At 37.1% G+C, this 14,799-nt stretch overlaps 1 protein-coding gene across 1 annotated transcript; it reads left to right on the forward strand.

Moving 5' to 3' along the window:
- Window positions 1–3,696: 3,696 nt before the first annotated feature.
- Window positions 3,697–13,209, forward strand: LOC121728696 (zinc finger protein ztf-16-like). The gene is made up of 7 exons (XM_042116929.1): window positions 3,697–4,007; window positions 4,275–4,397; window positions 5,140–5,654; window positions 6,648–6,946; window positions 7,198–7,325; window positions 9,397–9,558; window positions 10,749–13,209. Exons 2-7 carry the CDS (start codon window positions 4,323–4,325, stop codon window positions 10,977–10,979), a joined length of 1,410 nt encoding a protein of 469 aa, XP_041972863.1. The 5' UTR covers window positions 3,697–4,007; window positions 4,275–4,322; the 3' UTR covers window positions 10,980–13,209.
- The last annotated feature ends 1,590 nt before the right edge of the window (window positions 13,210–14,799 follow it).

Raw genomic sequence — 14,799 nt, forward strand, 5'->3', positions numbered from 1 at the left:
GTCAAGTGCACTGTAATGTCAACTGTCAAAAGTCTGACGTCAACGTCAACTCGTCAAAACTATTTTTTTTTTCATTTGAAGAAGCCAAACAGCTTACAGCTCAGGAGTCAGGATTTTACGTGGGAGAGCCATGCTTCGGCAGGAATGGGCCGGCTCGACCGGATAAATACCACGTTCTCACAGAAAACCGGCGTGAAACAGCGCTTGCGCTGTGTTTCGCCGGGTGAGTGAGTTTACCGGAAGCCCAATCCCCTACCCTATTCCCTTCCCTACCCTCAACTATTCCCTTCCCTTCCCTTCCCTACCCTCCCCTATTACCCTATTCCCTCTTAAAAGGTCGGCAACGCACTTGCAGCTCTTCTGATGCTGCGAGTGTCCATGGGCGATGGAAGTTGCTTTCCATCAGGTGACCCGTTTGCTCGTTTGCCCCCTTATTTCATAAAAAAAAGGATAAAAGTTGTCAGCAGTATATAGTAAAAGGCCGTATACATGATTGGTTCCAACACTTCCAACCACCAACAGAGGTCACCTTGGTTGGGTCTAAAAAGTTGAATTTCTATCTACACGTAAATCAACTCGTCTGTCTTGACTAGGCTGTGAAAAAGCGAACAATGGGACCACTATCTAAAATGTAATGTATACGGCTTTTAATAGCTAATTCTGAAAAATATTAAATTAAATTAGCCATATTATTAAATTAGCCATTTAGCTAATAGCTGGTAGAAGGTCCCAGACACTGTAGTTGGGGAGGGGAAGAGGGGATTTCGGGATAAGCTCGAGCGTGTCAAATTAAGCTTGTATAGGGTTCCGACATGTCATTAGTATTAGTAGTTATCATAGTATAGAAATCAGGCTTCTCAAATGGTGGGTTAATTTATTTTTAAATGTTGAAATGTTATTGGATCTGTCAGATTAAGATAGGGAATGTTAAGTATACCCCAAAGAAGCTTCCATATAAAGCACTGACGATGCAAAGGTTAGGTAAGCCTGTAGGGACATTTTAAAATATAAAAAAATAAACCTACATATTTTTCTAACTAAGCTTTGCAGATATTTTATTTTGGATTAAACTAAATGATTTAGTCCTTGTTGTCTAAAATATATTTATAAATAACCTAAATAAGCAATTTTCTGGATATATTTTCTTCTTCAAAACTTTAAAATGGCTGCGGTTTCTGAACCCACCGCTAAAATAAAAAACGCTCTTATTATTTTTTTATCAGTTTTACCTAATGTAAAAAAACCTACTAGGTCTCCATGACGCTCGCGGCTCGTGTGACTACAAAATTAGCACCTTCCCCTCCCCTACTGGACACTAACGATTTCTTCCACTTTAAAACTTTGCCTAAATCGGTAAATGATCTTGGAATACTCGTAATATTTTTAAAAACACCACACACGGTGGAGTGGACGCGAAATAAAAAGAATTATCCCCGCTTGATGTGTAAGGGAGGTCCCATAACTTTTTTAAAGATTTTATGTACCATTTTGTCGATTTAATAATTTAAGTATAATGCTTTATGCTCAACTTCATGTACTAACTAATAAAAAAGTGGTAGAGGTTAATACAGGGGAATTAATGTAATTTTCATTTACAAATGATTAGGTATCTCTTTATTAATACAAAAGTATTATTATAGTACAGGTTCCCTAGAACATTTTTTTTATTTCTGTCAAGGTCATTTTTCGTTAGCAGCTTCATTTTGATAAAACAAACAACAATTTTCTCTGCGAAAGTGGTAGCTAACAGAGATAAAAAATAAATAAAACTAGCTAACAGAGATAAATATGATTTAATATTTCGATTTGATGGTCCTAAAATATGGATTGTTCTATTCAAAATGCGTTTCAAAATGAAGCTTGATATTAATCATAGATTTGTTCTACCTGTACTATTATTTTGTAACACAATAATAAAAATTAAAATAATACTTTTTAATTGCATAAACTATATATATATATATATATATATATATATATATATATATATATATATATATATATATATATATATATATCGGGATCCGCAACATCCCTGGTACGTAATATATATGTCGCAGGCGAATTGTATATTTAGCCGTATTACATTACGCCTAGCCGTTTTAAAAAACGGCGCCGTTTTGTAATGCGGCATGTCGACGTTCGGATTGAATGCGGCTACAGACAATGACATAAGAAGTGTCTCTTATGTCATTGGCTAGAGACTAGTCGCCTTTTTGACAGTTTTAGTTTCGTAATTCGTTTCTTAGCACTCGTGGCGCTGCCCGTGTCACAGATTAATATATGAGAAATAATTAATTGCGTAATGCGTATACCATTAAAAATTTGGTTTTGTAAGAAATAAAAGCTAACAAATAATTTTGTCAGCATACAAAGATTTTGTTAGCAATAATTAAAATCGCGTATTCTGTAAATAATCATGACAATGATCAGCAATTTTAACACATAACTGGCAGCGAGTTTTATTATGTATCTGCAAAATAAACAGTCACTCGGCAGAATAATTACTTGGTCGGCAAGATTATACATTCGGTGAGCAGAGAAAACATTTAAGTATTCTATTTCATTTCACTATTAATTTATTTATTTTATTAATTAATAATGACTTAATGACAGAAGGCCTATTTACCACGGATACCGAAGCGGGGGGACGGGGAGGTGCAGCCCCCTCGAAAGGGGGTCTCGGGGGGCGCAGCCACCCGCCAAAACAAAAACAAACACAATCCAGAAAGTCCAAAAGTAGGTTAGGTTAGGTTAGGTTAGAACTTAGACAACAACACAGAGGGAGCCGAGCGAGCGAAGCGAGCGTGCTGCGGGAGCAGCCGGCGACCGTCATAAAACAAAAGGGGGGCTCGCAGCCCCCCACCAAAACAAAAAAAATAATCCAGAATTTTTTGCTTATTCTCTGAGTGCTTACCAAAATTTAATGAAGGCCACTCATTGCAGCATTGTTTTATTTTGCAATCATGGTCACCCTATAAACATGGGCCGCCTTAATGAAGAACGTATCGCAATTACAATCCGGCTAAACTTCGACACGCCGCATTACAAAAGGGCGCTGTTTTTTCAATGATATTCTATGTTACTAACGTAACTAGATTGGAAGTTTACGGTAGCAACGCGTTGCCACTTCGAAGATGCCTGCAGGCATATCTCACATACATAATGACATAACGAATATATGACTTGACATTGTCTTTTGAACAAAAAAGTGGTTACGCATTTATGAGAATCTTTTGTAAGACATTGCTACTCTAGTATTTTAGAAACTCATTGTGTTTTTTAAAACGGCTAGCCGTAATGTAATACGGCTAAATATACAATGTGCCTGCGACATATATATGACATTCTCTTTGGTCAAAGTGGGCATTTCGAGTTTTTATTTTTTATTTTAACGTAACAATATCAAGAAAGCCATGTTTGGAAAGTTTTGGAGAGAGTATTGGAGTAGAGAAAAAAACTTCATAATATTTCATTACAAACAATATTTTTAATTCAAAAATCTTGAAATATAACATTTAATAAAATATAATATTTTGATTGGAAAAGAAATTGTTTATTCAAATAATTAGATAATTTTTTTTTTTAATCATTCGACTAATGTTTAGTGGGCTTAAAAAAGTGGCAAGTGGCAACTGGCAACAGCCAAAGTCTGGAAACAGGCATGAGGCAACTTTACTGTGGCCTGTGACTGTGGCAACTGGAATGGAATTATGGAAAACCGTCATAGGATGACCGTAGTGTAGATTACAAAAATGGATTTATATGTAAAATGTCAGTGATTTCCTTTTAGAAACTACTAAACTTGTGATAAATTAATAAATAATACATTTATTTACCTGCCCCAATAACTTTAGGTAATGGTGGGGACCCACTTATTTGTGCATTTACAGTTATTCGTGTAACACGTATTTTGTGCATAGAGTTCATGCGTTGAATTAGGCCACATAGCGATCTCTCCCTAAAATACCGCTGTTCTGGTTGTCGACGTATCAAGACAAGCTATCGTGAGTGTGTTGATTTTATGATTGTTTTAAAAACTTGATGTTTCTCGTTTCAAACCTTTCGAGTGGTGCGGGATGTGTTCAGGATACAGTAGATAACGTCTATAAATAGTCTAATCGCGAGTCGATAATTCGTGTTTTCGTAAATAGGTCACCTCGCCATTCTTTCGTCAAAGTTGATATCGCGTGAATACGTTGTAATCTGCGATTTGTAGAGATGATTTCTGGAATATTAAAGGTTTCATTATGTTCCTAACACCTGTGTTTTAGTCGGGTGAGGCGGGAAAGTGATGATCGTGGAGTCCGCGATCTAATGTGATGTCATCAAAAGGGGAAACAGAGGCCGATTCTGGCACCGTGTCACCGAATTTACCTGCTGTTAAAAATGAACCGGTGAGTATACCTGTAATAAACTTCATGTTGTGTTAATTTCTTGGATGCAAAAATGTAGCTACATTTAGGTACTTGTACCAAACAGCACTTTACTTTTTTTCTGTAAACAATATAATTTTCTACAATTTTTACTTGGAATAAAAATCTAGGATAAATATTTTATGTCAACCATAACATTTACAAAGAAATATCATGTTTGTGTCTAACCAATCAGCTGTCCTTTTGTTATGATCCAATGTAAAAACATTGTAATAGATTCATGTTATCTATCTTACACAATTATTTTTCTGAGTGTACAGAAATACTTGTAAAGTACAATCATATTTTTGTTTTCATCGAATGTTTAAGGCTACATAAATTATCCAATTTTCATAGTAATTGTCAGTTGTTACCAAACACCAGTGTTTGAGCTCTACAACAGTTATCATTAAAATGTTATCATGTATCTCATAAACAATTGATTACTTAACTTTCAATGCAAATATTGTTTACTAAAATATTATTATTATTATTAATTATACAAAGTCAACATTGTATATTTTGATGCATTTAAGAAATTTTACTATATATCATCTGTCAGGTCAATTCATAAGAATTTAAGTCAAATGCTAAATAACCCAAGAATATAATTTGCAAATTATATCATGAGCACCACAATAAGTACAGTTTGGCATGTTATATATTCATTTTATTCATTCAATTATTACATAACTTTATGTAATATATTATTCATTATTTTCAGGTGCCAGCGGCGAGCAAAGAGACTCCCAAAAGGGGAAGTGGTACATTGTTGAAATGTACCACCTGCAATAGTTTCAGTACGCTCAGTAGCAGAGCACTAACAACTCATATGGCGCAGTGTTCACCGGACAACAACAATGTGGCTGCCACCCAAAACAACACAGATGCGAGACCACACAGAAAACTATTTGAGTGTGATGTCTGCAATATGAAGTTTTCCAATGGTGCTAACATGCGTCGTCACAAAATGCGTCATACAGGTGTCAAACCATACGAGTGCCGGGTTTGCCAGAAAAGATTCTTCAGGAAAGATCACCTAGCTGAGCACTTTACGACACACACCAAAAGCTTGCCATATCATTGCCCTATATGTAATAGAGGATTCCAGAGACAGATTGCCATGCGTGCACATTTCCAGAATGAGCATGTCGGTCAACATGACCTCGTTAAAACTTGCCCGCTTTGTAGCTATCGTGCACAAACTATGAAGAGCCTTCGAGTGCACTTCTTCAACAGGTAAATGAATAATAATTATAATAAATTGATATTCAGTTATTTTGTAAAAGTTATATTACTAAAAAATATTAGTCTTAATTACTGTGGTACCTCTCTAGACTGCAAAACTGTTGTTTTAAGGTGGTTAAGGTGTTGAAGGTTATCAGTTATCACAAAAATACAAACATTCTGTTAGGTGTTATATTAAAAACACTTGCCTATAGAAAAATCATTGTGAAATATAACTATCTTAATAAAAATTAATAATTATTATATAATTTACTAGCTGTTGCCCGCGACCACAATTCACATCCCAAGTATTATTTATTGTACAAAAATATTCAATGTACAGAATTGACTTTCCTACGATTTTATTATACATATATAGATGTTCCGCGCGGCTTTGCTTGCGCAATTTAGGAATTTCATGCAACCATACATTTTTCCGCAAAAAATAGCCTTTGTTCCTTCACATGGTCTATTCTTCATGTTTGCCATATAACATAAAAATTGCTCCAGTAGATAGTAAAGATAATAAGCAATTTCAAATAATTTTCCTCCGTTTTCTCCACATTTTCCTCTATTTCTTTGCTCCTATTAGTCTTAGCGTGATAAAATATAGCCTATAGCCTTCCTCGATAAATGGGCTATCTAACACTGAAATAATTTTTCAAATCGGACCAGTAGTTCCTGAGATTAGCGCGTTCAAATAAGCCCTTTCATATAATTTCCTACGTTTTTTCCACATTTTCCTCTATTTTTTCGCTCCTATTGGACTTAGCGTGGTAAAATGTAGCCCATAGCCTTCCTCGATATATGGGCTAACACGGAAAGAATTTTTCAAATCGGACCAGTAGTTCCTGAGATTAGCGCATTCAAACAAACAAACAAACAAACTCTGCAGAATTATAATTTTAGTATAGATAACCAACAAATTTTAATGTTGTAACATTAATAATAATATTGTAGGTTATGTATAATAAGGGATTAGTAAGCTTTTTATATTTGTTACAGGCATGGTATTGATCTGGATAATCCTGGTCCAGGCAACAACTCTGTTTCCCTCCTCGCTGCCGGCATAGCCAATGCCGCATATGCTGATGGCATGGACCCTAGTGCTATCAGCGCTTTGGGAGCACTAGGTTCTGGCCTGTCTGTGTCTGTGGCAGCTGCATACTCTGACAGCGGCGACAGCAATGGAGAACGATCAGTGGACAACGCTACCCCACCTATGCACTACCTTACCCCACATGTCGAGATATCTATGGCTGACAACAACGAAACATTCTCACCAGGACAAAACAATCACACTGGTAAATAACTTTGTAATGTTGAAGCTGTGCTTTTACTGGTTTTAAAAAAATTTACATCTGTTATGCAGCTTATTTGAGAATTTTCTCATAAAAGCCTACTTACTGTTAATTAAAATGGCTACTAGATCATTTTTATGAAACAAATCTAAATAACAGTAAAAGAAACTTATCAGTACTCACTGATTCAAGTTATGTAGTTTTTTTTTAACTTGGGTAAAAAGTTTGCCAACAAGAACATTGTTCTTTTTCAGAGCCGCAAGTAAACGGCGAGCGCTCTAACTCTCCGCCGTCGGGCGACAGCGCAGTACCAAGCAGTTCTCTGTCCACCGGCTTACCAGCCAACATCACACCTTCTATCACTCTTATACCCATCAAACAGGTATTTTTTTTCATTAATCATTGGAAAAGTAGGACACAGCAACCAATGTGTAAAAACTTTGATTTTTACATGATTAGCATTGTATTCTACAAAAATATATATCTAAATGATAAAAGACTATTCACTTAATATGTGTGTATTTCAAATACAACCCAGTATAACGCCAGCTCATGACGTCATGAGTCGACACCATACTGTTGATTAATTCCGAGATAATATACTGATTACTGGCACTGCATTGACATTTATTATTTACAGTATACTCTGTATACACTATACAGTATACAACTTTGTTATGTCATTATTACAATTACTATGAGACATTCGCCACAGTTGTCTTACCAGTACAATATAGATATTATATTCTATATTATATCCATAGATATGTCAGTCTCATGATGTCATAAGCTCATAAGCAGAGGTCAGTATCAGGCGCGGTCGTAGCCTGAAATTTTGGGGGGGGTCACTCACTAAAATAAATAAATAAAAAATGTTTTATTTCTGAGTAAATTTGAATCAAATTTTTTCAGAATGTCTACCTGATGCCTACCACCGGTTCGGGAACTACCCCGGCGAGAAGAACCGGCGTAAGAAACTCGCACGGGTTCCACTTTTTACCAAAAAAGTGAGAAAAATTATTCTTTTAAAATAAAGTTTACAATTTTGTAACTTAATATTATATACTAGTCACTACACTAATTTTCTTTTTATCTGCGCTCTCGGACGGTTCTGGGTTGACAGCTGTCTAAGGTCGGACGCAGTGGTGGGGATAGCTAGTCTTTTATTATTTGGCAAGATTTTGAGACTTTTCAATTTGACCTTAGATTTTGGGGGGGGGGGGGGTGTCATGTCCCCTGTGAGCGCCCCCCCCCCCCCCCCTTCGGACCGCGCCTGGTCAGTATACTGAGTTTATTGCCGAGCTCAAAATTTTGGGTTACATATGAACATAAGATTTGGAAGATGTGCATATCTAAGCATGTGACATAATATGTATGTGTATGATTTTAACATACGTTATGTATGGCCCTTTTCCTATATTTATTGTGACATAATTTGTGGATGAAGTCAGTAGAGGCTAAATTTGTGAATAAGGGTTAGTGCACAAAAAACACAAATCAATCACAATGTGAGGTGCCAAGCTCTTCGACATAGAATATCAAATATAAAATTAATGTTTAAATATTTTATTTTCATTTCTGTTTCTCTTTACATGAGATTCATTGCCTAAATACAGGTTTGTAACTTGTGTGATGATAGTGTAAATATTATAATGCTAGTACGAGATAATATTATTGTTTAAGTATAGTTCATTGTTTTGTTTTGAAATCCCAACATTTGAATTTTTTATCGCAATTGCCATAATTATAAACCTAGCAATGACGCAATGCGTCGACAAATATTCAGCGTTTTTACTACCAGTTTATCTTTCCATTATTTTCATATTATCCAGCATTTTAGCTTTGTACTGAACGTTTTAACGTTTTATTATAAATGAAGATTAATGAACATATTAGCAATAGATTTGTAAATAATAATCAACCTTATTAACACAGCCCCAGCTATGTTTTGATAAAGAATTTGAAGTTATCATATTATGTGCTTTCTTAGGACAATAGAAATTTGGGAATGTGACCGCGCATGAGTAGAAGCGTCTTTATTTAACGATGTCAAGAATCAAGATACAATCGAATCGTGACATCGAAATTCGGATGTAAATGTTATGTGCAACTTAAAAAAAACAATGTGCTTTAGACTGCACAACTGAAGTAAAACTTCTTGAGCTCCTTCTATATGTATGTATAATAGAGAAGAAGATGTGCACGCGCACCTCTCCGTTCGCCTCGTTCGATCACACTTTGGTAACTTTCTCGTCACGCATTTACCAGCTTACTCCCCAAGTCGAGCATGCGTACAGAATTTTGAGGAAATGTGCGCGCGCACCTCTCCGTTCGCCTCACCCGATCATACTTTTCGTAATGCTCTCATCACGCATTGTCCTGCTTCTCTCCAAGTCGGGCGTGCGTAAAGAAGTTTTACTTCAAAAACAATAAGCGATCCCGAAATTGTTCAGGAACCGAACGCACAAGAGGAGGGCACGGATAGGGAGGAGGGCGACAAGCGCGACGTGAGCTCGAGCCTGTCGTCGCTCATCAAAGTGTCGCCGCTCAAGAGTCTGTTGCGCGAGGACCTGCGTCGGCGCATCTCGGCGCGCGGCCGCAACCGCGGCGCCAATGTAAGTGTTCCGGGGCAGCTGGGCTACTACCCAGGGCGACGGATAAAAAGGGGCCCCGCAGTCTTAGGACTACTAGCGCCCTGGGCAAGATTTCTTCGCGGGTGCTGTAACCGGCACTGTCCGGTGGTCCCTAAAGCCCTCTCTACACTATAAGCGCGATTCGCCCACGACCGACACCCGAACGCACGCCTAATACTTTAGATATTCGTGCACTATTTGGCGTCATTTTCGCGCAATAGTTAGCATAATTATCATGCAATATTTGGCATCGTGTTTGCGCAATATTTGGCATCGTATTTGCGCAATATTTGGTATCGTTTCGCGCAATATTTGACATTAATTTCGCTGGGTCGTGCGCGGTTCGTACGTGAAGTGTGGTGCGGGCTTAAAACCTTATGGGTAGATTAACAAGGAAATAATAGCTTTTGTGGTATTTTAAACAATTAAGATGCCACAAAGGCTATATTTTTCAAATAACAAAAGTCGGGAAAATGCTTTGCTAGGGCTGATTATTATATATGTGGTAGTGCTTCAATTAACAATGCGTATCTTCACTAAGTTCTCTGTATTCAGGCATGTCCATGTAAATATCAACTTATTGTGGCCCAAAATTATTATGCTAGATTCATTGTATAAGTATAGTACAATTAGTACTCATGGAATTTCTTGTAAAACATTACGATTTACGTTACTATGATTTGGTCTAAATTCAAATCCATCATCCAGCTTCCGTAGATCAGAGTACTTAGTCAAAATGCATTTGCTAGTTTCGATGGCGAAGTTAAGGTACCTTTACGAGCAAAGCGGTAAGCGACCGCGACTGACAAAAATTGAAATAAAATGCCACTTTATGAACTAGGCTTATAGGTTTCATTTTCTACCGACATTGGTCCAGCGGGCAACGACCCATGCCGCCGCGTGTGTTGTGTTATGTTAAATCCCATACATTTTTGACATTCGCAACTGGTGAATGCATTATGACCAAACTCAGCTCTAAAATGAACTATTTGGGAAGTTGATTCATATAGGCAGATGGCGGACCTACGTAATTTGGATCTGATCACAAATAACATTGAATTGACGTAATACCAAATGAGTAATGACGTAGGTTCGTCAACTGCCTAGGAATCAACTTCTCTGATAGTATCCATAGGTGTATAAAGTTGTAAATAATAAATTGTGCGTTCCAGGCGCGCGCTTCGCCGTCCGAGGGGGGTGCGATCACGTCTACGGGTGGCGCCGGCGGGAGCGAGCCCCTGCTGTGCACCTTCTGCTGCATCACCTTCCCCGACACGACGCTGTACTTCCTGCACAAGGGCTGCCACTGCGACGCCGACCCGTGGCGCTGCAACATCTGCGGCGAGCAGTGCTGCAACGTGTACGACTTCAACACGCACCTGCTCAGCAAGAGCCACCAATGACTGGCAGCCGGGGGGCCGTTCTAAGCGTAGCGATCGATCGGACGGGTGACACTAAACCGCTCTTTGCTCAGTATCGTTCAGCATGTAAGGTCGTGCTTAAGTGCCGTGTGCACTTTACTGTGCAGTCAAACTGTTACTTGAGTACTACATGCTAAAATTTAAATACCAGCGTACTCTACTAACTAGTATCCACTACAGCATCTCATAACGCTGGCAGCGTATTACCTACGATCGGTATTGAGTAGGAGTATGAGAGTGGTTAATGAGTATGGGCCTAAACTGAGGTATATTTTGCCTCCTGTTCAATACAAGGAGGTATATTCAACTATTCCCGCTCAATACTTTGCCTGCAGCACGTGAATAAAATAAAACATTACGCGGAAAAGTAATTCGTATTGTTTTGCGCAATTCGCGTCCGCCGGCTATTTGCACGAGGAGTGTAGAGCGCGCCTTAGATTTTTTTCACTGAATTATCATGTAAAAAAGTAATAGAACTCTATTTTTATTACAGCAAAACTTCAAGACCCAGCTTGTTGTAGTTTTGCTGTGACGTGACTGGTTGAATCTTGAATATTTTCAAGAGAAAAAATATAAATTTAATTTGACTGTTTAAAATTAAAAAAGTAGGTGATTGTAGATACTGGGAATAATATAAGAAATGCCTCCTTGGTGTCACTCGTCCTGTACTCGACTTACTCGTGTTCGTGCGATACTTTGATCCTGATTACATGGGATGTACGCAATAAATTCTTCTTTGATAGATCAATAATTCTCCGAATCTCGTGTATATCGAGACCGAGGTGATATGAACACGAGTAAATCGCCTAATCGATATTTTAGTATTTGTTGTAAGACATTCCTTTTCTGAGGTTTTCTCACTGGCACGGAAGTGCTCGGATTGCTATTCGCTGAACGCCCCCCGAAGCTATGTTATAAAGTTCAAACGGTTCGGTTATTTAGTGGTAATTTTAGTTAATGAGGGATATTCGTATCGATATTTAGGTTTATTTACTCGAGTGCTGCGAATCGGCCTCGGCGAAAGATTCCAAATTATGCGGCAGATTCGACATTCCAATGTGAAATGTATGCATTCCATATTAAGAGATTTCTAGGTAGAGTAGACTTTGGCGGGGAGGGGTGGTGATCGTTATCTCTATATTTTTATTTATTGATTTTGTCTGTACTTAACCGTACGTTATTGGGAACGATATTTACAAAGTATTTTGGTGCGATAGTTGAATTATACAAATGTTTTATTATATCTTATCGTAGAGAGTGTACAAATTAATATATTTTTACATACGCTGTTAAAGAATACGGAAGGCGAAGCCTCTTTTCGGTTATTATACTTAATTGTGATCGACTAATAGAAATGAATTTTGAATTCTACATTCCACGTTTACAGCATGTAATGCGAGTCCACGACTACTTATGTACAAGTTATTTTTTGTTGTTATTATTTATTTTCTAAATTATGATGTGATGACATTGTGTGGTACTTAAATCGTATCGGGGTGACATGTGTGTGTGGGTGATGTACACATACGCACTTGCTCAATCGCTCCGACCGGCTCAATGTGTTGATAACTCATAGATTAAATTCGCACAAAACAAATCTTATATCCAAAATTACATTCCAAATCGAGGAATTTTATTTACACCTATATTTTTATTCGAAGACGTAGAATCGTTCTGAAAACTTTTAATTGAAGTAGTATGTATATAACTTCAATTTTATAATATTTAAAGGTAGTAATGATGGTCTCTATTTTTTTTATGTGACAAGTCCCAGGACGGTCAGAGTCTAGATATACGTTGTGGCATGGAATATATCAATATGACGCAGTTCTTGTAGGAATGAAGCAGATGTTAAATTTATTGATATTGTTACTTAAATATTTATTATCTTAAAAAGTTACAGATAAGTATAGTATTTATTTTATATTATTAGGAAACATGGAGGAGAAATAATTGTATAAAGATTACATTAGCATTGGGTTTAGTAAATTTTCTGTCCAATCTGTATGCATTTAATACTGTTTTCATGTTATCTAAATTATGATGAGGCGCAGCGGGCAAGCTTGGCATTTTATAAAACTTTCCAAGTACCTACAGGTTCTAAAAATCCCACTTATCCATAATAAAAATGGATTTTGATTTTGTTCGTCTCGCTATTACTCGAGAACAGCTAAACCGATTTGGCTGATTTTAGTCTTAAAACATGGAAGTCCAGGGAAGGTTTGTAAGTGCCTGCCCTACTAGACAAGTGGCAAGCGATCATTGTAAACGCCAACGCTTCGCTAGCGAATACTAATGTCAAATCCCATACATTGTTGGTGTTTACGATAATAATCGCTTGCCACTTGTCTAGGCCCACGGGACATCTCGAGGGTTATAAAAATGTGCATCAATAATGCGGCTCGCCAAATGTGCCGTATCATGTGTGCGTTACTGTCTAAAATATTATTATAATAGCATCATTACAAAATTAGGAAACTGTATTTTTCGAACATATCGTAACACTGTTGTCATTTTAAATAGATGTTATCGCAATAATGCGTTATAAACATTAATAATAAAAACACTATTACATAAGTAATTACTACAATAATTTCTTTGAGCTAACTGAAGGGACAAAATTGAATCTAAACGACTTTCAATGATTGCAGAACAATGCTGGCGTAATTGTGTACCGGTGCGAGTACTTATATGCGGCATTTCGGACATCTGACAGGTTATGCCGATCTGTTACCAGTAACCCACAATAAGGTCAGTTTGCGCCAAAATGGGTTGCTGCTATAAGTTTGTCAAATAGCGTGCCTTCTCTTTCATTCCTGAAAGGTATGAGGGAGATAGCACGACATTTAAAACAGGTCGGAGTAACCGAATCTTTGACCGCTACTTACGGTCGGTTGTGCTCTTGCCTGTTAAGTTTATGGAATCGATTTATGTGGAACTCTAATTGTTTACCAACGAAGTTATATTGTTTTTTTGTTTGAGTTTAGGTTAGTCGGTGCGCGGTAGTCCGTCCGTACCTAGAGGACTTTAGTGAGTTACCTGAAATGAGCGACACAATATATTTGTAGATTTTCTTATTTCGTGTTATTTTATTGTTGGTCTTATAGTCGGTCTGGCTGAGGTTAATCGGAGCGATAAATTGTTTGTCGAACGCAGTGCAAACGGCGATTTGTCGAAGCGATATCGCAGACCGCGATTTTTATTTTGGTGTCTACCGTAGCGCCGTGTGCTAGCAGTAAGGTTAGAGTAATATAAAAGCTATTAATATAATTAATCGGTAACCCCGTTGGGCGCCTTCAAACAATCCGTCCATATCTAACTATAGATATTGCCTTTAATATTTAATAGAGATAATATATTTATAGATTCTAGTAGATAAAGTAAGAAAAGATCTTAAGATTATAATATTTACATATATTTACAGACGTAGACAAATTTTTATTCGATTTGAACTATAAAGATTTAAATATTTACTTAGATATTCGTCCTCAAAACAACGAGAAATTTTAGCAGTCGTCACGTTTATATATCATAGAAAGTTCCCCCACTACGAAACTATGGTCAATTGATAAGACGAGATTATATTGTACACCTTTATTGAATCTATTGTTTTAAATGTGTGAATAAATATGCATAATTTTATTCCTCTGTGGTGCGTTAGTTATGTTGTTATTTTAATTCACTGGAATAATTTTACTGTTTCTTTGGGCTGTTACACCTAGAATACTTAGGCTGATGTGTTCTTGTTTGAGTAATTTGTTAAACTATCCCGGAGACCCTTTTCGGTGTTGTGTGTATTATT

Source organism: Aricia agestis, chromosome 7, assembly GCF_905147365.1.
Source record: "Aricia agestis chromosome 7, ilAriAges1.1, whole genome shotgun sequence".
In the NCBI taxonomy this organism is placed as follows: Eukaryota; Metazoa; Arthropoda; class Insecta; order Lepidoptera; family Lycaenidae; genus Aricia; species Aricia agestis.

Excerpts from the sequence above, each read along its gene's own strand:
- LOC121728696 (XM_042116929.1), top strand. The coding sequence starts at position 4,323 with ATGTCATCAAAAGGGGAAACAGAGGCCGATTCTGGCACCGTGTCACCG. Across the intron at positions 4,398-5,139 it reads CTGCTGTTAAAAATGAACCG|GTGCCAGCGGCGAGCAAAGA; the intron begins GTGAGTATACCT and ends CATTATTTTCAG. Across the intron at positions 5,655-6,647 it reads CGAGTGCACTTCTTCAACAG|GCATGGTATTGATCTGGATA; the intron begins GTAAATGAATAA and ends TATTTGTTACAG.